Source organism: Schistocerca nitens, chromosome 4 (genome assembly GCF_023898315.1).
Source record: "Schistocerca nitens isolate TAMUIC-IGC-003100 chromosome 4, iqSchNite1.1, whole genome shotgun sequence".
Lineage (NCBI taxonomy): Eukaryota > Metazoa > Arthropoda > Insecta > Orthoptera > Acrididae > Schistocerca > Schistocerca nitens.
In genome coordinates, this window is record NC_064617.1 from 134,718,726 (window position 1) to 134,745,856 (window position 27,131).

The 27,131-nt window shown below is 39.8% G+C and overlaps 1 protein-coding gene across 2 annotated transcripts in view; it reads right to left on the reverse strand.

The window, feature by feature from the left end:
* Window positions 1-360: 360 nt before the first annotated feature.
* Window positions 361-27,131, reverse strand: part of LOC126251884 (mitoferrin-1) — a 38,283-nt gene continuing 11,512 nt past the window's right edge. Inside the window, exons 5-8 of one of the 2 annotated variants that reach the window (XM_049952584.1) lie at window positions 19,641-19,749; window positions 19,454-19,550; window positions 14,742-14,821; window positions 361-569 (exon numbers count right to left, since the gene is read on the reverse strand). In XM_049952584.1, the coding sequence (XP_049808541.1) occupies window positions 19,737-19,749 (13 nt within the window). In that variant the 3' untranslated portion in view covers window positions 361-569; window positions 14,742-14,821; window positions 19,454-19,550; window positions 19,641-19,736. The remainder of the gene's footprint in view (window positions 570-14,741; window positions 14,822-19,453; window positions 19,551-19,640; window positions 19,750-27,131) is intronic. The other variant, XM_049952583.1, reaches the window with a different exon arrangement.

Here is a 27,131-nt window from a genome sequence, read left to right on the forward strand (position 1 = left end):
TATTTTTAGGCAGAAAATAAAATACACCCAGTGATGGTGAATCTTCACTAAAACATTTGTTTGTGTTTAAGAAAATTGTGCTTAGTCAAGGCAGAACCCTATTCTCATATTTATATATGGCGTGTAAAATCACAATATTATGAAAAGAGGAGAAATTGAGTTGCAGACAGGCACACTGGTAAGATTGCTAAATGCAAAGGCCTTCTTCTAAAGTACACACACACACACACACACACACACACACACACACACACACACACACACATTCATTCATGCAATTACAACTCACACCCATGACCACTGAACAAACTGAAACAACTTTAATGATATATTACATATGAAGTGAACAGAAACTGATAGTTCAATTTCTTACTGCCATTTATTATTGTCTTATACAGCAGTTTAAAATGACAGCAACACAGTAATTTTCACTGGAAAATTTTCTAACATTAACAATAATACCACCATGGCAAGTAACTATTATTTGTGGAATTATGTAGGCATCCTCACTGAAGGTCGGAGAATCTGCAACTCCCTGCTCTTTACTACTTCCGTTGCAATTCGCTCATCTACAACAAAAATGGCAATTTTTTACTCGGGTTAAAACAAATAAAATATTCAATTTATATTTGAAAAGGACAAGGATTACATAAATCATTTGTTAAGTAACAAAATGAAACTGTTGTCAACATTGTATCTTTGCAAATGTAATGTTCAATAAACTATCAGTTGTTAACACTAAGGTTTATGTTTTGTATTGCTCAATACAATTGTCATCACTGCCATAACTAATCGAGTACATCAAAAGTTTGGGATAAAAAATATAAAAATATTAGCAATATGGACCAGAATAAGTATCTCTTGTACCAACATTTTCAAGTTTCACTTTTAGACTATTTTCTTGGAGTCTAAATACACACTGTGTGTTATTTGGCTGCAATACACTGATAATATTCTCATCACTTGGATGCAAAATTTTTAGTCAGACTCAATTGCAGACTGATACTCTGATAATTATCATTTTAAAATCTAATGATTTTCGAACTAGTAAATAGTTTCTTCCTCGTGAAAATATAAATGGTGGGAAGCAATAAGGAATACAACATGGAGATATTAGAGAAGTGGAAAGTCTTGCAAAGATCCAGGAATGTAGTGGAGATAACACTGAGCTGAGACATTCAAATTGCAGAGTACTAACAGTTAGATATTAAAAGACAATTTCTATATGATGTTGGAAGTTAGGACCCAAAGGATGTGAATGGTTAATGAATGCAAGTCCCTGTTCTTAAGTTATACCTATGTCAACAATTGGATTTTGGATGTTGCTGGCGCAGACAGTTTGTCTTTGGACATTCTCTCCCATTCAAACATTGCCCTTCTCTCATGTTTGACAATGTTCTTGGGTGCATTATTTGTTCCCATCACTCACCATAAGAGGATACATACATTACTGTTGAACATGACTGTTTTGGTGTTCCAGGTGTTACGGTAACGGGAGACGTAATGTTACATGGGTGTACTGACTTCCAAATCTTGGAACACATTACATTCACCCATTGACATTATACACTTTACTCCTTTCCCTTGCACATTCTTTCATGGTGCGTTCAACCCCAACTCCATTTCTTTGGATAACAATGCGTGACCGCATCAAACACTGCAAGTGGCGGAGCTCCTGGAATGAGATCAACAAATGGATTGGCCTGCCTATTCCCCGAATGTTAAGTCCCACTGAGTACATGTGGGATGCATTGGGGAAATGTATTGCAGCACGTCCACATGCACCAATGACCATACAGCAGCTGTCAGTCACTCTGGTGGGGGAATGGAATGTGAGACCACAAGAACTGCTTATTAACCTTGTGGCAAGCATGGGAGCTCATTCCAGAGCATGCATTGCTGTCAATGGTGATCACACACTCTATTAAGTACCATGATCCACCTTTTGTAATATGCAGAGGACTACCGTAAATCAGTGTTATTATTGTCATTGAATAAAATTCTCATTTATATTTGTCTCATTGTATATTTCCTTCAGTTACCTTATGTACTGTACTGGACCAGTTCTTTCTATGTATGGTCCAAGTTTCATTGAGCTGTGTTATTTTGCAGTGATACATCATGTGAAACTTACTTTTGTCTTTAAGTGTGTCATTACTGGTAAGAGTTTTGCATTCCATTAGAAATACCATGCAGCTACAAAATAATATACTACTGATTTTGTAGTCAGTGAAATCATCTGCCACCATAACTGAACCATTAGAAACAATGTATACAGCAACAAGATCACTTTCAGAAAATATATTCACTTGTGAAAACTGAGGAAATACCAAATATGACAGTAATGAGATAAATTTAAATAATTGCTTGGCTGAAAAAAATTGATGACAACCAAGTCCATTAAAATATGTCTGTACTAATCAAGTACTAAGTGGAACTAAGTAATAAAAGCCTCACTTATTTGTGTGCAGTAATGCTGAGATAGTTCTGGTCAAGGTAAAAACAATAAATTGTAAATTCTCAAGGCAGTGAAAATGAAATGTCGTTTGGTGAGGATCTCCCGGCAGGTAGACCAGATCACCTGGTGCAAGTCTTTTGAGGCAACGCCATTTTGGCAACTAGTGCATCTATGAGGATGAAATGATGAAGATGAAGACGACACAAACACCCAGTCCCTGAGCAGAGAAAATCTCCAACCCAGCCGGGAATCAAACCCGGGCAAGCGTTCCTTAAGTATTCATAAGTTTCCTATTAAGCACGAGCCCCAGAAATTTCAGATTTTCAATGAACAGAAGAGCAACAGGCCTAAGATGTAAAGACAGCAGTGGAAGAAACCACTTGTGCCTCCAAAAATTCATACAAATGGTTTTGTCAGTGGAAAAACGAAAGTCACTGTCGATGCTCCATGAGTAAAGATGATAGAGACATGCCTGAAGTCACTGTCACAGCTAGTGACAGAAATTGGGCTGTAGTAGATGGAAGGTGTCTGTCCTTGGCGGGCTTAGGTATGAGTATGACAGTGGCTTCACGCCAGTATCCGGGAAACGTGGGATCTGCCCAAATGGGATTATATGTGTGAAAGAGAAAGTGCTTTCCCGCAAGAGATAGGTGCTGCAACATCTGAATGTGAATATCATCTAGCCCTGGGAAGGCAGATCAGGAACAAGAGAAAGCATGATCTAGCTCGTTCATAGTAAAGGTGGCATTGTAGTTTAAGTGTTCATGATTATGAGAGGAGAAAGGTATCACCCGAGCCTCCTCCAGTCATTTCCAATGGAGGAAGGAAGGGTGATAGTGGGCAGAGCTTGAAATCTCTGCACAATGAGGTCCACAATGACATCATCTGCTACTGTCATGCTGAAAATTGGGGAATGGACCTCCATCCCAGAGAGCTGTCGGAGGTTGGCCCACAAGACGGAAGAGGAAGTGTAACTTAACGAACTAGAAAATGAAACCCTGCTAGTTTTTTTGCCATACCGAAGAATGCGACAACACGGCACATGCAAATGTTGTTTAAAACAAATATTGTTCACAAGGGACCGGTTAAGATGAAGTGCAAGGAAGGGAACGTTCTTTGGTGGTAAGGATAACATTTTTAAGGTATTCTTATCTGGTCATCACAACTTGGGAAACAATGTTCATCGGAGGTCATCAGGAGGAGAAAAGCCTCCCATCGGCTTTAGAAAGGTGCCAATAGAGTTTGCACGTCCTTGGGGTAGCAGTCAGCAAACGAATGGCACATGGGAAATAGTTGCTCAAGTACATGTCAGAGAGAATGGACCACTCGAGATAACAGGGAAGTTGGGCAGTGCAGAACTAGAGGTCCAAATGGGAATAGGTGTACGTGGAGTCTGAAAAGAACAAATGGGATTAGGTATTTGAAAGGAACGTAGGTGCTCCAGTGTTAAGGCAGATAAGGTTGAGCTTATTGAGAAGGTCAGCAAAGGTTCCAGAAGAGACCCAAAGCGGTTGGTGTGCATTAAAGTAAAGCGGTTGGTGTGCATTAGAGTCACTGAGCAGCAGAAAGGGGTGAGAGAGTTGACCAATAAGCTGGAGGAAGTTGGACCTGGTGACACCGAATGATGGCAGGATGTAGATGGTATAAAGAGAAAAGGTGAAGCGAGGAAGGAAAATACGGGCTGCAACAGCTTGCACCTGGATGTTCAGTGAGATGGTTTGAATATGAACGTTATCCCAGATGAACAGCATGATTCCCCCATAAGATGGAATGCCACCCTCAGGGGAAAAGTCAAAGCAGACCGGCAAGGAATGCAAGAGGTCAAAGCGGTCGTAAGAATACAATTTTGTTACCTGGAGGCATAAAACAAGTGGATGCTGCAATTCCATGAGTAGCCATAATTCCTCCTTGTTGTATCTAATACCGCACACGTTCTAGAGGAGCAGGGTCATGACAGGGAATGGGGAGGATTGAAAAAAATGAAGGGTTGCCACCTTAGTGGCTGCTGAGTGCCAACCTCTGAAGACTCACTGCTACAGAACACAGAGGCTGGAAAACCCTGTTCCATGAGATCTACAGAGGTTTTGGCATTTTCACTGGGTTGGCCTGCAGATTCCAGGGCAGAAAAACAGTTGACAGTGCACCACCGAAATGGAGGTCAGTTGTATATCACGCGGTGACACCGTTTGAGAGGATCCCTGAGTTAGATGTTTGCCTTTGTTTGATTTCTTGGAGGGTCTGCGGTTGGCAGATGAAGACTCAGATGTTTGTTGGCTGGAGGGACATACAAAGTCTTTGCGGGAGTATTCTTTTTGTCCTTTCCGGCCTGCCGGTTTGTAGCAGGTGGTTTTGCTGACAGAGGCAAAGATTTGGTGGCTAGTTGCACAGCTGGAGAAGGAGACATAGATATTCTTTTTGTCCTTTCCGCCCTGCTGGTTATTCTTTTTGTCCTTTCCGGCCTGCCAGTTTGTAGCAGGTGGTTTTGCTGACAGAGGCAAAGATTTGGTGGCTAGTTGCACAGCTGGAGAAGGAGACATAGATGCTACCATGACACTGGCTGATTTTACAACCATGGTGCTGAATTCGAGGTCGCAAGTCTGTATGAGCGTGACCTTTGTGGAGTGAGGTATACCAAGAATGGTACTGCAAGTGCCAGATGGTACAACACAGGGCTTTTGACTAGCCAACAACATGCAAGCGACAGGGTAAGGCACTTTTTCCTTCACCCAGACCTCATGGACAGCCCGCCTCACTGAGATACAGGGGACATTCTCGGGGATGAGGCTGCATGGTTGCCACTGCAATTGATACAGCAGGGGGGGGGGGGGAGGGGGAGGGGGAGGGGGAGGAGGAGGCGGAAGGCAATCGCCCTCATGAGCATCATGCACCTTTCTGAATAATAAATGGATTAACTGTAGCAAAGGACTGACCTCCTTCAGTATGTGATACCATGAGGAACCAATGTGCAGCTGGGAGACTCTTTGAATCTTTATCCTCATTCCGTTTATGCTTAGTAGACCTAGACTGAGATGGTGATTGGCTGATGGTGAAAAAATCCCCCATGATTGCCAGAATCTCCAATGGCATGCTGCTTCTAACTCGAAGCCCACTTGAGAGGGGGCATCCCTTCCCTCATTGATTGTTTACACCTCATGTCACATCTCCCAAACTCCTGACAGAGGGATCAATTGGCAATTTGGGAACGTAACAGCTCAGGCAATCACCCCTCCCTAGGCCTGTGCTGTATCAGGCTTAACGACCTGGGCTGGGAATTATGAGTTACACAGTCACCTGTTACATGTCAGATACAAGGGCCGGCATTCAGGTGCACACAGAGAGGAAGAAGAAACAAGGAGATATCTCAAATGTCAAAGCAGAAGAAGAATAGGAGATGGAGAACTAAGAAAAAAAGAAAAGACAGTGGAGGGACTGTTCTCATGTCACGCTACTAAAACTTCAGAATACACTCCCATAAATATTCCAAACATGTTCCTCAAGGGCGAGGAAAACGAATAGCAGGCGGGCAGACATGCAACACAGAGAGGGAGAAAGTCCTGCAAAGGCTGGGGCCCTGTAGTAGCCAAGCTCGAAATCATCAGATAGTTGTGAGCCCCTGTGTGGGATTCATCAAGCAGTGACAGGAGAACATACATATAAAAGTATTTAAAATTTGCAAGCTTTCAGAGCCAGTGGCTCCTTCTCCTGGCAGAAGGGTTGAAGGGGAAGGAAGAGCAGTCAAGGAAAAGGACTGGTGAGGTTTAGGAAATGGGGAGGGTCACCGAGAACTACAGGTCAGTGGAGACTTACTGGATGGGATGAGAAGGAACTGGGGACTGCACTGGATGAGATTTGTCAACCTGAGGGCTTAAAGGTGGAAGACAAGGTAATACACAAGACAGAGATTACTGACAAAACATCATACATGAGTTAATAAAAGCAGAAAGCACTGAACGTGATAGAGGTGGTGCGGAGGAGGGAACAGACAGGTCAGAAAATGAAAGAAATAGAAAAGTAAAAGGGAGGGAAGACAGGATAGTTACTGTGAAGAAATAGTGAGACTAGAAATTAATATAAATTGCGACCAGGTGGATGGAGGGAACAAGGACACGTTGTAACGCCAGTTTCTGCCAAAGGAGTTCTGAGAAACTGATGCCTGGGGGGGTGGGGGGATCCAGATGGCACATGTGGTGAAACAGGCACTGAGGTCATGACAGTCACATTGTAGAGCAAGCTCTGCAGTAGGATATTGTGTGTTGCTAGTATACACCCTGTGCCTATGCCTACTCATCCTAACTGATGACTTGGTGGTAGTCATGCTGATGTAAAAGGCCGAACGGCATTTATGGAACAGTTGGTGTAGGACATGTGTCGTTTCACATGTCGCTCTCCCTTTGATAGTACATGTCTTGCCAGTTACACGGCTTGTATAGGTGGTGATAGGAGGATGCATAGGGCAAATGTAACAGTGGGGACAGTCACAGGAGTAGGAGCCATAGGCTAGGGAAATGGGTACAGAATGAGCATAGGGTCTGACAAGGATATTGTGGAGATTGGGAGAGTGATGAACAGCAATTCTGTGTGTGGTGAGCAAAATATCAGACAGAATGGACCTCATTTCAGCACATGATTTTAGGAAGTTGCAGCCTTTTCAAAGTAGCTGATTAATAAATTCACGATCAGGACAATGACGTGTGGCAGAAAGGTGTCCACCTAAGTTGTTTTTTGGAGGGATCAAAAGTGCCACGATTGTATATGATGGTCCAGGAAAGCTGTTTTTGAACTAGGCTGTTGGGTAACTACATACAGTGAAGGCTGAGGTGAGGATGGTGGTGTACTGCAATAAAGCATCTGCATCTGAACAAATACATCTGTCTCGAATGCCAGTACTGTATGGGAGGGAACATCTGACATGGAAAGGATGGCAACTGTCAAAACTTAAGTATTGTTGTTTGTTTGTAGGTTTAATGTGAACATAACTGTGTAGCTGACCTTTAGTGAATGTCAAGGAATGGTATCAGGAGGAGGACTACGCAAAATTTAACCGGGACAGTGTATTTAGAGATTCCAAGAATTTGGGGCAGAATAAGAGAAAAAGACACTAATAATGTTAATTGAACTTTTTATCGGTGCTGAACAGAACTAATCATAATTTTGGTGCAGTACATGAAAAAACTATATTCAAAATTAAGGCTGCATATAATGAATGTCCAAAGAGTAAAACATGAATTTAAAAAGGATAAAGAGCTAAGGAAGGAGTTAAAAAAGAAAATAAAACCTCATCTTGTCAAACAGGAAATGAAGGCATCATCTTAACTGATGACCTAAATAACTAAGAAACCAACTTCCCAAAATGATTCTGTTAATACTTTAAAACAATGGAAAGAATTTATTGAATCTGTTGAAGTACAGTCCAACTTAATTAAGATACAAGACAAATGCATTTCAATTCAAAAAGGCAAAACAGAAATCAGTAGAAATGAGCTTGAATCTCAAACTGCCAGTTGAGGCACAGGGTAAAAGTGAAGTAAATCAACATTATTTACAATGTGCTAGAAAGCATATCAGACAACAAGGACTCATCCACCATGTAGGATTACTTACTTGAAATGCAAGAGATTGCTAGTAGTAGTTTTGGACTAAAAGTTATAACTTTTTGTTTGTCATTTTGAGGAATAAGTCAAACGGTAAAGGTTCAGCAGATAAAATTTGTCAGAAAATTACCCAATGTACTGCCCATCTCTTGAGAATATAAAACTACAGTAAAATTTGTTATCAGTCATTTACAGAGAAAAACAATTGAGTGAAGTGTAAGGGACATTGAAGATCCTAAAAGCAGTGATTATGAGAGAGTGAATAACACAAATTTTTCTAAGACACATTAAGTATGCTTTATACGACTGTTTTGTATTAAGTTACTGAGATAGGTAGGGACATATTAACTGAATTCTTGTTTCAGAGGGTTGAAATATAGCTGGAATAAATTTATTCAAGTTGTCATGGTCTTGGCTATTTGCTGGACCCTGTCCATCGAATATGGAATCCTAGCCTGCTGAACTTAACTGTGGACAATACAGTATCATTGAAGTTTCTGCCACAATCAAAGACAGAATGAAACTCGCAATTGCAGCCAGGATCTACTGACTTGTAAACCCCATGCAGTTCACTATGCCTAGGTTTGGCTGGACGTCCTGACATAAGATGGTCCATAAGATCCTTAATAGCTGGTGTCACAAGTGGCATCTGAGGGCCATATCTACAATCTCTCACTTAAGAATTCAGTTGGGCAAATGTTGCTAGCATGTACAGGCTGTCTGTTCAAGACTTTTCCCTCTATATTCTTAGTATCCAGGAGTTATAAGATGATGATGGATATGACTTGCCACACAAGAAGCAGTGCAACATCTCTTAAATATGGTTGCACAGCTACTTGCAGATAAGTAGAATTTCAATGAGAAACTAAGTAAGTTGAGGATAGCCAATAAGATGGAAGCCCTTTCAAAACCCAGTGATTATTCCCCAATAATGGACTTTACAACTTCCTCTTTAGTAATACAATCTGGGGGAAACATGGAAGCAGAAGTCAAAGTTTTTGTGGGCGATTTGAGAACTGCACTGATCTTGGATAAGTGGCCGGAGTACCAACTGCTAAGTACTGAATGACTAACATTGACAGTTGATATACAGGTGTTCAACAAGTGGCAACTTTCAAAGATTCGTGTGAGCACTACCAGTCAAAAGGTACCACAAACAACAATGAAGAGTTGCATAAGGAAATCTCGATGAAGCATGGGGAGGGGTATGAAGAATTTGCAGACTACGTTAGCAAAATGAAGAAGGAAACATACATCCCATCAGGGAGTGCACAAAAGGACTGATTAGTGATTCAAGAAACAAAGCAGCACACACTGGAAGTGTTTCTGTGCAGATTACCATCAGAGATGTTACGGAAAGTGTGGACAGGTTTTCCAGATACTTCGTATGGGGCAGTGAAATACACAGTCTCTCTGACATAAATATAAACATGTCTGTGGCCGGGGAAAAAAAATAATGTGGTCACACAGAAGCAAGATTTTACCTGGGTCATGTAGACTGTGATTGGTGGGCACCACAGTCTGCTAACTGTGGTCAACTAGGACACTGAGAAAAAGAATGTCAGTAACACTAAATGTCTGCATGTGATAGACCATGCATTAAATGGATGTGGAATAGAGATGGGTTGTTCATGAACTAATGGATCCTAAGGAACGCTTCATCAAGATGAACGGTATGAGTGAGGAATGAATTCTAAGGAATGGTCTTTCATAGTTCATTTCGGTCGCGGCTTTCTACTTACAGTTCCTGGGAACGGGAAACGGTTGGTCTTGTTCCCACAACGGCACATTGGCCGGTCTCGTTCCAGCCTTGGTCCCATTCCCATCTGTCTCAGTCTCGGCCGGGCGGACTCGTCGTCCTTTGCGGGGCCACTCGTCGCAGTTCCACTGCCGACTGCTCATAGTTCAGTATCGAGTTGTTGTTCATTTCGTTCGCTGCGTACTCCCATTCTAGATCTGTTTCAAACCTTTTTTGAACTCTGAACTTCTGGTTCTTTTGTATTATATTCAGTGTCCATGACCGGTAATTAAAATGTATTTAATAATTATATAAATTACAATAAAATTATGTGGTATGCAATACATACATCTTTTCAGGTAACAAAACAGCATATCAGCTTACTTCACTATTTCAATAAACAGCACAAGAAATACTTGTAAAAAGGCAAGATTATTTTGTTATTAGACATGCACAGGAAGTCAGCACAGCACACACGAGTGGCCATTTTCCGTCTTTTTTTGATCCAAGGTAAAAGAGCATGTTCATTGTTATGGAAGGCAGACCGACTAACAACAAAATGACGGCCGCGCTCCATAATCGAGAGTGTGGTGTCACGTTTTGTAAAGAGAGTATGGTAACTTCTACAATATTATTTCAGTGGTACAGGGTGGCGCACAAAAAATCAGCCCCAAGTACTAGACTGCTCATTGTCACCCATCAATCATCATCTATTGTTTGGAAGTTGTTGTTTGCATTACCTTATTTGTTATTTCTTCACTGCCTAATTATTACATGTTTATCTATTCTGCCTGTAGCAGTCAACAAATCGTGCGTAATTGGTGAGCCGTCCGTACTCGGGGCTGGTTTTTCATGTGCCACCTTATGTTATTTCACAGCAATCAGCCACATAACACTGCAGTTGGCTAAATGAGATGTTTTGCAGAATCACAAAAATTACAAGTGTGTGAGAATTTTGTTATGAATAAAAACTCTGTACTCCAGGGGGGAGGTAAGTGCCCCCTCTTGGCGCCTTCCGTCTTCAGTCCCTACGCTGCTAATTTTCAATTTTTCATACGAACCATATACCAAGCGCAAATGAAAAGTGAACGAGTAAAAATGAACTTAACCAAAAAAGAGCAATCACCAGTGAACTAGTTCCCAAGGATGAACGATTTTGCCCATCTCTAATGTGGAACTGTTGTTGCCACTGGTTAGTGCTTATGAGAAATACAGCTTTTGATCAACAAAGTACAAAGTCAGTGGCAGACCTTTGAGTAACCAATAGAATACGAAAGAGAGAAATTTGATTTTATTAATGACAGTTGTAAGTTGTTAGCTGAAAGTTTCTTGGTTTTGTCAATATAGGTCCACCTCGTTTTATATTAAGTCAGATAAGAGACGTATTGTAAGCTGGCTTGCATTCACCCTAGGGGACTGTAAATTCCAGTCTTTGTTTGAAGTAGCTCCTCATATATGTTGTGGTTACAACGCTATCCTTTGGATTGTATTTCCTGGTTTCGCACTGCAGTTCAGTCTACTCCAAGTGGCATATTTTGCAGCTCGATGGGGCATCCATTCCCAGTGGGTGCCACAGTTGATAGCAACAATGAATGCCACAGTTCATAGCAAATTTACGAGGGTAAACATTTGTAACAACAAATCAAAATTTTGTGTCGTTATCCTGTAAGTTGGTAAGCATGCTACAAACAGCATGCAGAATGGCCTGTAGGCGGCAGCTTAGTGCAGATGCACACATACCGTCGCAGTATCAGTATAAAGATGGCTGCCCCACTTGCGACTTGCACCAGGGAAGAACATCGTTCTGTTATTTGGTTTTTGCATAGTGAAGGTATGAAACCTATTGAAATTCATCGACGAATGAAGGTTCAGTGCAGTGATGCATGTTTGTCACAGCAGCAAGTCTACGAATGGAGTAGGAAGTTCGCAAATGGTGTGACTTCAGTGGAAGATGCTCCTTGTCCAGGAAAGGCACAACGAGTTGTGACTCCACAGAACAGTGCAGCAGTTGAAGCCATAGTGAAGGAAAACCGCCGAGTGACAGCGAATGACATTTCAGCATGTTTACAGATTAGTCTTGTGTCAGCACACCACATTGTGCAAGATGTGCTCCAGTTTCACGAAGTGTCTGCAAGATGGGTGCCACGGCATCTGACTCCTGAAATTAGAGAAAACATGTTGATGCTTGTGAAGAACTTCTTTGGCGCTTTGAAAGAGAAGGTGATGGCTTCCTTGCAAGAATCGTTGCTGGGGACAAAACCTGAGTGCTCTTCCAAAAACCACAAACGAAGATAGTGAGTAAGGAATGGCGTCATTCCTCATCACCAAAACCAAAGAAGTTTCGAACAGAACCATCAGCAGGGAAGGTTATGCTGACTCTTTTGGGACGAAAAAGGTGTCATTTTGGAGCATTACATGCCTAGAGGGACCACTGTCACCAGTGCATCATCTGTGGCCTGCAATCAAATCAAAGCAATGTGGATTGCTGTCAGCAGGTGTCCTTTTGCAACATGACAATGCACGGCCCCACACTGCCCGTACAACAGTTGCAACAATCATAGACCTGCATTTTGAGTGTCTTCCTCATCCACAATACTCACCAGACCTTGCCCCAAGTTATTTCCATATATTTGGATCACTCAAAGACACAATGGGAGGAAAGAAGTTCCATTCTGCTGAAGATGTATGCCATGCGGTGAAGGAGTGGTTGCGCGGACTACCAAAAGAATTTTTTTCTAAAGGAATTTATGCATTTTGTAAGTACTGGAAGACTTGCATTAAGCGTGGGGGAGATTATGTTGAAAAGTGATACAGTTTTGTACCACTTTGGCACAATAAATAATATTTTTAAAAAATATTTAGGGTTTTCATTTAACTCACCCTCGTACATGAGCCAACGTTTAAGGCCGTAACACCATTTCTCAAGAACAGGATTTTCGAAAGAATGGGAAAACAATCTGGGTAAAAGTCAGGGGCCACGTTGCTAGCCCATGCATTGTTCATTGTGGAGCCATTGGTGGATAACAATGAACTGTATAATGTACAATAGTTAGTGAGTGGGAAAGAGGGATGTTTGTGTTGGCCTCAGCTGAGGAAATTTGCTGGTGACATCAAGGTATGGACACCAAAGGCATCTTTGCCAAAAGATGGATGGGGAAACAATGGCTACATTTCCTGCAGAGTACATGGAATTATTCAGTCCTGATGAACCACTTGTGGTGATACATATATCTGATCGCTAGATTACAAATGATTTACAAGAAGCCCTATGGTATTCTCTCAATCTTAAGCCAAGAACAGAGGAGTTGGCGAGCCAGCAGCTGCAAAACAGAATTATACAGGAGAATAAAAGCCTGTGGGTGACACAGCAGATACCGCCAAACAGTAGTAGCACCACAGGATGAGCCTACAGCAGTATTTATAGTTTCTTCAGGGCTCTTTATTTCTGTGTGCCCTTTGAATAAAAAAAATATACCCCAGCAACAATCCTACGTCTGTTAGATGGTGTGTCGAGAGGACTTGGAACTGGAAAATGTATGGTTCATCTAGTTGAAGTTACAAACTTTCATATGGACAGACTGGCATTTTGTAGGACTGTAAAATGTGCTATATCAGTTCAGGGCCACTCGCCTCATCCAAAGTCAACAGAACTGTGATTGCAAGATGTACACCATTTAGGTCATATTAGTCAGAAAGGAATGAAACCTAAACAGTGACTCATGGGAGCAGTGTACAATTTTCCTGTAGCTAAAGTGTTAGAAGAACTATATTGAAAATTTGTGGCCGATTATGGAAAAATTTCAAGCTATTAGCACAGAGGGCAACTTCTCACAGGGGGTCACTTTTTGTGTATGGAATCTGAAAGAGAAATGGTCACCAATACTGGGTATCTGCCCAATGCATGTTTGTGTGTAAGATGGATGTGTGCCACTTGTGGAGTAGTAGTTGGGTGAGACAATTTAGAGGTACTCAGTGCAAGTCAAGCCTTGGGCCCCAACTTTGTTTTTGTTGTTGCTCAGCTGCTCAATACTTAACTGTACACACATCCTTAATGGGACATTGTCTTCACACTGTATCTTCAATGTGTCTGTCAGATAAACTCTACAGTAGGTCAGCTGATGTTTACTGTTGCTTATACTTCTCTTCGAATTTCACAGATTGAGTTCCTAACTGTAGAATTGCCCAGTCAGTCATTGCCATATTGCATCTAATTGTACAAGCCTCCCCATTTACCATTAAGAAGCATCTAGGTCACTCTCTGGAAGCAACAAATGTCAATAATTTGTGACATCGCCCTAATTCAGCATACACGCCAGAACTCCTATCAAGAAATACAATGGGGTTGTGTAATGCTTTGAGAATTTCGGAGTAAATTCTAGAAGCACTCGGTCTTCCACCATTTCGAACACCCAATATTTTAGAGGTGAGTGGGAGAAACGAATATGCTCTTCTGTGCATCACCTATTTGTATGTGCAGGTAAAAAAAAAAAACAGTTACGAGAAAAAGATGGACCCGGCAGCCGAATGATGGCAGACAAGTACCTGCTGTACGGTCCACAGAGTCTCTGTGTACTGGTCGAGAAGAATGAGGAAACTTTATGTAGTATTCTGTGTTCTTTAGTGTCTCTGTTGAATGTAAAAAGACTAATGAACAATTGAATATAGATTTCTATGTTCATTCATGTATTGGGCTCATTTGAGACTAGAGACTTTTGAATTACTTCAAGTCTTTGCTATGAACAAAGAAAGACACGTGTATTCTATTTGGATATGTGTAAATGAGTCTAATGTTTAAGGAATAAGTTAGCTTGAGAAGTTATTCAAATGGTTCAAATGGCTCTGAGCACTATGGGACTCAACTGCTGAGGTCATTAGTCCCCTAGAACTTAGAACTAGTTAAACCTAACTAACATAAGGACATCACAAACATCCATGCCCGAGGCAGGATACGAACCTGCGACCGGAGCGGTCTTGCGGTTCCAGACTGCAGCGCCTTTAACCGCACGGCCACTTCGGCCGGCGAGAAGTTATTGTCTGTGAAAGTTGAAAATATATAGTGATTGAACTGAAAAGTACTTTATGGGTACCAAAATTATTTCAAGGATTGAAAAGTATTTTAATAAATTTCTTAACCAGCTATAGTCTTCGGAGAAGAAACTTTTGGGAGATCGATGTAGTTGATTACCCAGAGAAGACGATCGGCTACACACCACGTGCAAGTTAACTGAATTGAGAGATGTGTGTGCCTTGCAACCCAATACCACACTGCCTCTCGTTGTCTGAAAAATGTCAGAGTTGGCTAAATGAAGTCCCAGAGAGAGAGAGAGAGAGAGAGAGAGAGAGAGAGAGAGAGAGAGAGAGAGAGAGGTATGAGTCCAAAGAACTCCCACTGTGCTAAATGAATTTCAGTAGCAAAATACAATCATCCTTAAATTTACCAAAAGCAACGCCATAGGAAGACCTTTCTTCTGTACAGGATTTTGCCTGGAAATTGTAGATTACTCAGGCTCAGTTAAAAGGCACCAACACTCTAGAAAGCCAAGAAGGGACCATAGGAAAATACTGTGAAGAATAATAGGTTTTGTAAACAAGCTGTATATCACTAAGTACAGGAAAGAACTTAATCATAAAATTCACAAGCCCATTTTAAGATACTGAGGCACTGTCACCTGTTAATTTAGAACAACAGTTACCAGGACTATCACTGTGCACGGGTACTGAGCTTGATACTTCTAGGGAGCCCTAGAGGCAGACGAGCACGCACCTGCAGAGTAAGAACCGACAGGAAAAGTGACACCCATAATGAAAACCATTTAATCTGCCAGGAAGTTTCATATCAGTGCACACTCCGCTGCAGAGTGAAAATCTCATTCTGGAAACATTCCCCAGGCTGTGGCTAAGCCATGTCTCCGCAATATCCTTTCTTTCAGGAGTGCTACTTCTACAGGGTTCACAGGAGAGCTTCTGTAAAGTTTGGAAGATAGGAGATGAGATACTGCCAGAAGTAAAGCTGCAAGGACGGGGCGTGAGTCATGCTTGGGTAGCTCAGTTGGTAGAGCACTTGCCCGCGAAAGGCAAAGGTCCCGAGTTCGAGTCTCGGTCCGGCACACAGTTTTAACCTGCCAGGAAGTTTCATATCAGCGCACACTCCGCTGCAGAGTGAAAATCTCATTCTGGAAACATCCCCCAAGCTGTGGCTAAGCCATGTCTCTGCAATATCCTTTCTTTCAGGAGTGCTAGTTCTGCAGGGTTCGCAGGAGAGCTTCTGTAAAGTTTGGAAGGTAGGAGACGAGATACTGGCAGAAGTAAAGCTGTGAGGACGGGGCGTGAGTCTTGCTTGGGTAGCTCAGTTTGTAGAGCACTTGCCCGCGAAAGGCAAAGGTCCCGAGTTCAAGTCTCGGTCCGGCACACAGTTTTAATCTGCCAGGAAGTTTCATTTTCTCATCCCATTTGAGGATGTCTAATAAATGAGATTGACAGAAGTTCAGACCTGCTAAGTAGGAACATAAAGCTGTAGAAGGGTGCATAACAAGGGGAAAAAGAGATGCTGCCTATAGGAAAATTAAAGTGACCTTTGGAGAAAATAGAAGCAATTGTATGAATATCAAGGGATCTGATAGCAAGCCAGTACTAACCAAAGAAGGAGAACCTAAAAAGCAGGAGGAATGTATAGAGGATATATAAGGTAAGCAAAGTTGAGAACAATCTTATAGACAAAGAAGAGGAAGTCTGTGAAGATTAGATGGGAGATACGATACTGCGAGAATTTAAAAGAACACTGAAAGACATTATTGGAAACCAGGTGCTGGAGTAGGTGACATTTCTTTAGAATAAGTGAGATCCTTAAGAGGGCCTGTCATGACAAAATTATTCCACCTAGTGGGAAAAATGTATGGGACAGGTGAAATGCCCTCAAACTTCATGAGGAATGTGATAATTCTATTCCCAAAGAAGGCAGGTGCTGATAGTTTTGAATATTACCAATCATCAATTTAAAAGGTCATGGTTGAAAAATACTGACAAGTAATATTTAGAGCACGGAAAAACTGGTGGAAGCCAGTTCGAGAGAAATGCAGGAATACCCAAGACTATTAAGACCCTACAATTTGATTTAGATGATAGACTGAATAAATGCAGACCCATATTCATAGCATTTGCAGATTTGGACAAAGCTTCTGACTGGAATACACTCCAGAATGAGATTTTCACTCTGCAGTGGAGTGTGCGCTGATATGAAACTTCCTGGCAGATTAAAACTGTGTGCCGGACCGAGACTCGAACTCGGGAACTTTGCCTCTTGTGGGCAAGTTCTCTACCAATTGAGCTACCCAAGCACGACTCACACCCCATCCTCACATCTTTACTTCTGCCAGTACTGCGTCTCCTACCTTCCAAACTTTACAGAAGCTCTCCTGCGAACCTTGCAGAACTAGCACTCCTGAAATAAAGGATACTGCGGAGACATGGCTTAGCCACAGCCTGGGGGATGTTTCCAGAATGAAATTTTCACTCTGCAGTGGAGTGTGCGCTGATATGAAACTTCCTGACAGATTAAAACAGTGTGGAATACACTCTTAGAAATTCTGAAGGCAGCAGGGATAAAATACAGTGAGAAAAAGGTTATTTATAACTTGCACAGAAACCAGATGGCGGTTATAACAGTCGAAGAGCTTGAAAGGGAAGCAGTAGTTGAGAAGTGAACGAAACATAGTTGTCACCTTTCCCTAGTGTTAATCTCTGCATTGAGCAAACAGTAAAGGAAACCAAAGCAGCATTTGGACTGGGAATTAAAGTCCAGAAAGAAGAAATGCAAACTTTGAGATTTTCTGATAATATTGCAATTTTGTCAGATGGCAGAGAACTTAGAAGATCAGTCAAATGGGATGGATAATGTCTTGAAAAGAGGTTATAAGATGGACAGTAACAAAGGTAAAACAAGGTAGAAATGAAGGAAAATTAAGGTTTGATTTCTCGTTGACATATAAAACAAAGGTTGTTGTCAAATTAAATCAGATGTTGCTATTAGAATTAGATTAGGAAATAACACACTAAAAGTAGTTGATGGTTTTTGCTATTTGAGAAGCAAAATTAGTGACTATGATCAAAGGAGGGAGCATATGAAATGCAGACTAACTACAGCAAAGAAAGCATTTCTCAAAAAAGAGAAATTTGTTAGTGTTGAATATAAATGGTTAGGAAGTCTATTCTGAACTTGTTTGTATGAAGTGTAGCCTTGTACGGAAGTGAAACATGGATCTAAGCAGTTCAGACAAGAAGACAGTAGAAGGTTTTGAAATGTGGTGCTACAAAAGAATGCTGAAAATCAGATGAGAACATCAAAATAACTAATGAACTGGTACTGAATCGAATCAGGAAAAAAGAGATTTGTGACACAACATGACTTGAAGAAGGGACTAGTTGATATGCTACATTCTGAGGTATCAAGGAACTGTCAGTTTGGTAAAGGAGGGAAATGTGGGAGATAAAAACTGCAAAAATCAAGGTATGAATTTAGTAAGCAGGTTCAAAAGGAAGTAGATTGCAGTAGTTATTCTGAGATGAAGTAGCTTTCACAGAATAGTCTAGTGTGGAGTGCTGCATCAAACCAGTCTTCAGACTACCAGGTTTGCACAGGAATAGAACCAGTCAAATAATGTTCCAAGAAACCTTCTATGTACCATCCACTGTCATCTGAAGTACTCAGATAAATTTATTACTACTACTAACTTAACTACCTGTCCTACAAACTGCCATGATAACCTACCTAAATTCTACTGCATACTCAAACCTTATGACCTCACTTGACCAGTTAATTACTGTGGAACATGGTCGGATTAGAACGATGCACCTAATGCTATGTCACACAATTTTACAAAATGAATCAAAATTTCTCTGTTGCAGGGGCTTTCCCCTTTGCCTTAGTTCTCATTCTTGGTCCTATTAAAAGGAGGGAAGCACTGGCACCCACCTGCTGGAGTGTCATTAGTCCAAAGGATCAGACGTTTTGATGTGACATGGCTAGGCCTTATTAGTTTTGTCTTATATTGTCTACTGTAGTGACTAAATGGTCTTGGTTAATTGTTTGACTCAGTCCATCAAACGTTGGAACTTGACCAGTTGAGCTTAAGTATGGACAATACCACTGATACCACCGCAGGCAGTGTCAAAGTCTAAACCACAGCTCAGGCTCGCTAACCTGCAAACCCCATAAACCTCACTGAATCTGGGCTAGGGTTGCTAATTTATCACATGATGGCCTATGTGAGCGATAACAGTTGTCACCTGTCGAAAGTCACAGTAGTTCCCCACATGACCAGAAAAACATTGATTACTGCCGTAATTTCCTCTGGATGGCATTACCAAAGCTGACATTGGGAATCCCAACATTCTGGAAGAGGCACTGCATAAGTAAAGGGTTTCCACCCTTCTGGCTATTCTCAGCTTATTTAGTTTTGATGATGGTGGTCACACGGATGGCACAGTACAGTTGGTTTACTGTGCAACTCACACCATAGCAATAGTACTGCGATTCATCTGTCATTTGTAACCAAACCCATTTATGTTATAATTTGCATAGTTCTTTTTTTACAGTGTTTTGAAACTGGAACTTCAGTTATAATTAACCTTTATATGGTGAAAAATTTAGGATATGTTTCAAAAACTTACCCATAAAATGGTATCATTAAAACATACAATGCATGTGCATGTCCTCCGATGCTGCACACAACTTGTGAGAAAGTGTTGCCCTCTTGATTCTCAGTTGCTGCAACAGATATGACACTTTTGAATATTCAGTTTCATTCCACATTTGTAAATTCTTTGTGGCAGTGAAATATATCTATAGAATACTTACAAGCACATTTTTTCTCCTGTTATGAAGCATCCATCATCTCTGATTCTCCAATGGCTCAGGAAAAGTCAAGGAAGCGATCAACTATGTATGTAACAGTCATTTTTGTCTCCTATAAAATGTAAAAAGGTTATTGCCAGTAACAAATGCCCCTTCAGGAATCATTTGAACAGTAGTCTTATCTAGGCTCATAAAAAAATTATGAATTCGACTAACACATGCACTGCATATTACTAAAAGTCCAATTCTTTTCTTTTGCTAATGAGCTCCAAGAAGCATCAAAATGTTATAAAAATACTGAATATTTCACTTGCAGTTCACAGATATGTAGTATGTATTCCAAAAGTCTTCATGCACATTTAAAGCTTATTTGCATTATGTAACTGAAGCAACACTTTTTGTTTTAATTATCCATAAAAGTCTTGTATTAGAATAGCAACAAATGGAACAAAATAACCTGGTGAATGAAACATAACAAAAATAAAATAAAATAAATTAGAAAGCCACTTTTTATTTTGGCATGAACAACAAAACTTTCCCCACACAGAGGAAGAGTTTAGCAGTGGATAAGCACATAAACATTTGGGTGACATATTCCACTGTTCACTTTCCTCTGAACAGCACTTGGCTTTACTCATATCACTCTTTGCATGGCAGACATCAGTATTTGATCAATGAGCACTGTATTTTTTACCAGTGAAACCCTTTATCTCTTCATGTTTGCAGTTTATGAAAGTGGTTGACTACATTTTATTTTAGCACATTTATCATCTCAAACTCAAATTTAGGAACTAAACACACATATTTATATGGAACACGCAAAAACCGAAAAACAGTTTGAATGTGTGATTCGGCTAAGTACTGTGAAATTTGGTACGAAAGAAAAACTTCTGTAATAACAAATATGAATCATAATCAATTGGCCAATGCTTTCCTCCAGGACACATTCAGTCTCATAATTAACCCCCATAAGATAAAAGTCTGGAGAGAGAATATACATAGTAAAGAAATAAGAAATAATGATTCACAAAGTGATGCTTCAACATTCTTGGGAACAACGTATTTTGTGCAGATGGTGCACAACAACTAATAAATATTTTTAAAAAAGTTTTGGCGCACAATGAGCTGCTTTTTAAAGCACCTGAGGATGTTGTACAAAAAACTTTAATGCTTAGCAAAAATGGTTCAAACGGCTCTGAGCTCTATGGGACTTAACTTCTGAGGTCATCAGGCCCCTAGAACTTAGAACTACTTACACCCAACCAACCTAAGGACATCACACACATCCATGCCTGAGGCAGGATTTGAACCTGCGACTGTTGTGGTCGCGCGGTTCCAGACTGTAGCACCTAGAACCGCTCAGCCACTCGATGCTTAGCAAAACTGACAATCACACAGCACAGTTATTATATTGAAAATAAATCAAAGTGACACATTTCATGAGGGAAAGAAGAAGTGATGAATAACATGTGTTGGTACCAAATACAGAAAGAGCAATATTCAGCACATGAAATGGATTGTTTAAAACCAACTGATGCATGGAACTTGCTTAAAGATTTATAGTCTGATTTAATTGGATAGTGAGGAGCAGACATGCAAAACAGACAACTAAAATTTCTGTGCAAGTTTAACTAGAAGGAGAATGCATTCTGTTGCAGTAGCTGACTGTAATTGAGACTGCGAATAAGCAATGATGATAAAAGTAATATTCTTTCATAATTCTGGGAAATATTTTTACATAATATGGCATGCATCCACTTCAAAATGGAATAGGCATGTTCAGCAGCAAAAATAAAGATTACTTGTTGTGTCCAAGATGGAACTAACATACACAGCAACAAAAGACAAATCCATTCAAACATTGAGTTCTGAGCTTAGGCTTGAATGTTACTTTGGCAAGAAATGTCACTATATTTAGTTTGATGGCATATAACAATATTCACAGAACATTTTTTACATTTTGTTTGGCTACATTGTGCCACACTTTTATTCCCACTAACTAAATAATCCAGCCATCATTGGTAACAGCTGCCTCACTAAAAATCAAGGGAGTTCCTGTATAAGGTCTGGGAAGGCCTCAAGACATAGCTCTGACTTTTGAACATGCATGAGTTTTTACAAATAGTTGGCAGATTTATTATTGCAACAGATATTTCACTGTCATTTTATCTCCGGGACTCAATTACCATTTTTTTTTTTTTTTTTGTAATATTTGTGTGGTAAGTGCTTTAACTCCAATCCACAATATTCCCCATGCTACAATTAAGACAGCTGTATTATTTGCTCTCTTTTTGCTGTGAATGAGGTGCCCTGTTTAGAAACAGTCTGCATCACAATTGGGAAAGAAATACATACATCACAATTAAATTTAAAATTTGTTACCTCACTGCACGACAAGACGCTACTTCAAAAACATTTAATGGAATATAAACAGGAAGCAAGCAGATTACAATTACAAGAAAAGTGTATTAAAAACAAACATTCATTAATGTCTGCTTTAAAGGAAGTTCACAAATTTGACGAAAGTGTTTTCCTACCTTACTGCTCATTTATATTTCCATCTCATGTGAAAGTTTTCAGTGTGCCTGTAATTTCCTAGCAACATTTGGAAAAGACCCAACATTCAATCTAACAAAAATAAAATCTTTGCTCTTACAGTTTACAGCAATTTACATAGAAGAGGATCATTTGGTCAGTCCTTTTGTTTTCCATATGCTGCCTCCCACTATCAAATATGTTGCATGTGTTCTTGTAACTGCAGTCTAATTTGTTTCTATAAATTATGTCTCGAATGTAATCATAAAACATGACATACAGCACATCAAGGACATAGCACCCTCTTGTAGGAACAGACATATTTTTTGCTGATTGTACTTTCTCTACATTTATATACAACATTGACATCAATAGGTTAACTGTGTTCTTACATAATATAAACAAAGATCCTTTTAACATGGGAATTTTCACTTACCCATTTATTATTGTGCATCTGACATTAGCAGGTGAAGTTTTGGAAGGCTGGAACTACTTAAAGATCAAAGAACATGTATCATCTTAATCATTTTTATCTGACAGTTAGCAGACAACCTTAGAATATTTACTCATCTTGCTTCACTGCACTCCTGTGTGTCTATCAAAACACCATGAGTTACTAGCTGTTAATAACAATCACAAGAGTGATAACTGAAATTCCTGAAGAACAATGCAATGTGATACAGACAAGGTGAAAGCTGTAAGGATCACAGCATTACATGATTGATTCATGAAGACTAAGGCCTGTGGAAGCTCAAACAAAACTGAAACCCATGCTCAAACAAAACTGAAACCCATAAAAAGAAGTGCAAATATGAGAATAGTGGCTCTCCTATAGGTAAGAAACTATTTTTTGGTTCAAATGGCTCTGAGCGCTATGGGACTCAACTGCTGTGGTCATAAGTCCCCTAGAACTTAGAACTACTTAAACCTAACTAACCTAAGGACAGCACACAACACCCAGCCATCACGAGGCAGAGAAAATCCCTGACCCCGCCGGGAATCGAACCCGGGCGTGGGAAGCGAGAACGCTACCGCACGACCACGAGATGCGGGCAAAACTATTTTTTGGGGAGGAATGTGTACAGAGCCAAAGGTGAGACTGCAAAGTGGGCTCTCAATGAGGCTGAGGAAAGGATACTGGAAACAACTGTCAAAGTAACCCCTTTCACATTACAAGCTGTTCAACACAATGATAATTCAATTAATATCCACACACTGAGACTTCTCCTTTCATTAACATACTACATACAGTACAAATATATTTATGAGATAATTTTCTCTTTGTGGATCACTTCTAATGAAAATTTTTACAACTTCCAAATAACATTAGCCCCGTGAATACCACACTTAACTTGGGCCTGGTTACCTGCAGCAAACATGGATAATAGGTAATATACCAGCTATCACAATACACCTTAATTAGTTTTTATAATGTACACTTTAAGCACCTTCTCTGCATTTGCCAGCATTATCAGATAATCCAAAATTTACTCTACTGTAAGAGCTTCTGTGATAGCAGTCTTTTCATAAGCGAAAATGATAACACAATGAAACTGGCACTGTGGATTTAGAAAAAGACCATCACACATTCTATCTGGTAAATTTTAATATGCACGTGAACAAGATCAGTGGCAACCAACCTAAGTTCCAATTGTCACCACAGGGAGAGAAAATTCTGAATGCAAGACACACAATGTCAGGTGAAACACAAGAACAGCATATATGCGTAATCTCCAATTTCTGAATGTATCCAGAAACCTCAAGATCAACATTTTCAACTAATCTAAAGTACGGTGACACTGTCACAAAGGCACATTTGTACAGTTGCACTTTAGTAGCAGGCAATTGGTTCAAATCCTGGAGGTCTAAACTTCTCATTGCCATATCTACCAAGTTGGTGAAAGGGATAGTGGTAAAATTCCTCATCAAGAATTTGTGCTACTGCCCCGCATTAAATTCCATGTCTCTACTTAGCATCTCATGAAGTTATGGCATGTGATGTTTGTTGGATGGGATTGTTGGATTCAATGGCCATCTTGGTGTCATTCAAGATGAAGTGGCTATGAGCTGAAACCAGGTTTCACATTCTCCGTTATACCACCACCACCACCACCACCACCACCACCAACAACAACAACAATGCATTACAATATAGATGTGATCATCAGTCATCAACAAAAACAGTTACAGTTGAATTATCTAACATGTAAGCCACCTAAACTAAGTCAACTAAAAAGATTTGCACAAAGTCTTGAGCTGCATGAATTAAGTATGTAATGGGAAGAAGATGCTTGTTATTCAATATGATGTATTTTGTACAGTTTAAAGTTCTGAAATAAATATAACCACTCCCTTACAAAACTTCCTGCCTAAAAATGTATTATTTCTTATTCTCCCTCTTCATACCATGAAAAACCGCCCTGTTACTTTATACAGGTAGTTTCTCGATGAGAATGTAAAATTAATGTCTGTAAACAATCATGAAACTATATATTTTAATTAAAGAACATGCAGCTCGTTAACAAGCATTGTGTTGATGGAATTAAAAACAAAAAAATCAATATCAAGATTGTTATACAGAGAGGATTAACTCAGCTGAGCTGTCATGCGACAACATACTGACTAGACTGTTTATAGAATCAAGATAACATTTGTCTGAAGTGGATTACAGAAACTGAAGAAAATCTAAATTCAGATTAATACCATTCCTCAAAAATAAGGAGTTCAGTCTCCTAACTATACTCTCATCACACTCAGGGTAAATGTTAAAATAAGGTAATTTATTAAACACCACCAACAACTTACACATACACAAATTCAAATTTTGCAACTGCCTTTCTCAATAGGTAAACAGTAGAAGACAAAAAATTTATAAGAGCACTGAAATAAAAAAGATGTCATGATTGTGCAAAAATGTGAAATTTAAATTTGGTACCTGGATTCAAAAAGGACAGATTGCATAAAGCTTAAACAATCCATATGACAATGTTCAACAGAGAACAGCCATGGCAGAGTGCTTTGCCAAATAAAAGTAATCAATATTAAAGCTGATAGCAATGTATCTGCCACCTAATTTAGCCACAGGTAGCAAAAATGTTGACCTTTTCATAAATACAATGACTAGTCTAAATTTTGAAACTGTCAGCACAACACATTGTTACATTCACGAAATAAAAATGTTGCTTCCATTCATAGTATACCATCATTCAACACAAGAAAAACTGCAGTGCAAAAACAATGTTATGGACAAGAACTTGCTCCTTTTCTAGTAGCAGCAGCAGCAGCAGCAGCACACCATAGTGTGCTGGAGAGAAGCATTCCCAATGATTGGAAAAATGCACAAAACTACAGGCTCAGTACACTACAGAATTCTGGAACACATTTCAAGCTCTCGGATTAAGACATTTCTGCAGACTAAAACTCTCCTCTGTAGGAATCAACTTTGATGCAGAATTCCTAGACACCCAGATGTTCAGCACAATTCCACAATATTGTCTGACAAACAAAATACGAGCACACACAATATCAACACTGATTTCTTATTGGATTGAAGACATGTCAATCTTAGGCAAAGCGAAATCTTTTGGCACAAAAATAACACTGTGGATACATCAACAGTGTCTTAGAGGACCATTACTTTTCGCAGTACACATAAATGAGCTAATAGAAAACGCTGTAAGTTCATTGACTTTTTCAGGGGTGATTCTGTTAATAAGGCAAGTCACATACGACATAACACCCCTTTTTTTGTGAATGATTTCAGATATCGAAATGGGGTTTTAGGCAATTTTATTTCATGAATGGTTTCAGATATCGAAATGAGGTTTTCAACAAATGATAGTACACTAAGTGGCATTTAGTTTGGTATGTGATAAAGTGACTTAACACTTGTAGTGATCAAGATATTAAAGTAAGTATGACTGTTTTTAAAGAGAATGGTATACTTACTTTAATGGTATCCAAAAGCATTTGAAAAGAAAAGTATAGCGATATAATGCTTGTTAATGTTGAGGTTGAAACTCATTCCAAAAAATCCAAGAAATATTCTAAAACTGAAAGGAAACTCTGGTAAAATTGGATATTGTATTTTGAACATAAACATAAACATAAACATACAAGGCTATGTTGTTGTCTCAAGCCTTATGACAGTTTGTCTGCACTGCAGAACTAGAGGGAACAGTGCCATCTACTGGCAGGTCACTTCTGCTTCAACGTTACTTGCATGCAGGTATGTATACTGATGAGTACTTAGACTTGCTACTATTATATGACAAATTGTGTCACAAGACATATTGGTAAGGAACATGGGATCAGCCCGGAGTGTCATTTGCAACAACATAAATTCTAGCGGTATTATCTGTCACTAGCCAGGTACTAGGAGAAAGTTATTTCTAAAGTCATACAGAATTTTGCTGGTTTGATCATTGGGAGACAACACTATATTTTTCCAGTATGTGCTCTTTACTGACAAAGCAACGTTTATGAACCACAGTAACGTAAATTGACGTAACATGCACTATTGGGCAGCTGAAAAATGTGCGCTGGCTTTGTCAGGTATGACGACGACCATGAAGCGTAAACCTATGGTTGTGGCTTCATAGGAAATTCCATTGTTAGACCCTACTTCATACAAAGGATGTTAAATGGAAATACATATGCACACATTCTTATGAACATTTTCATCTGCTCTACTGAAAGAGGCACCACTTGATAAGAGACAGTGTAAGTGACTCCAATACTACAGCTCTCGAGATCAGTCTTCCCATGTTGCAATGCAAATACTGAATAAAATGTTTCCTTACTGTTGGATAGGATGGAATGATGCAGTACAGTGGCCAATGAAGCCTCCTCATTGGCTTCTTGATTTCTTTCTATGGGAGCAGTGAAAGATGCTATCTTGAAACCTTAATTAATTAGGCCAGGTGATGTGTGCATATTATCCACTGTACTTTTATCTGC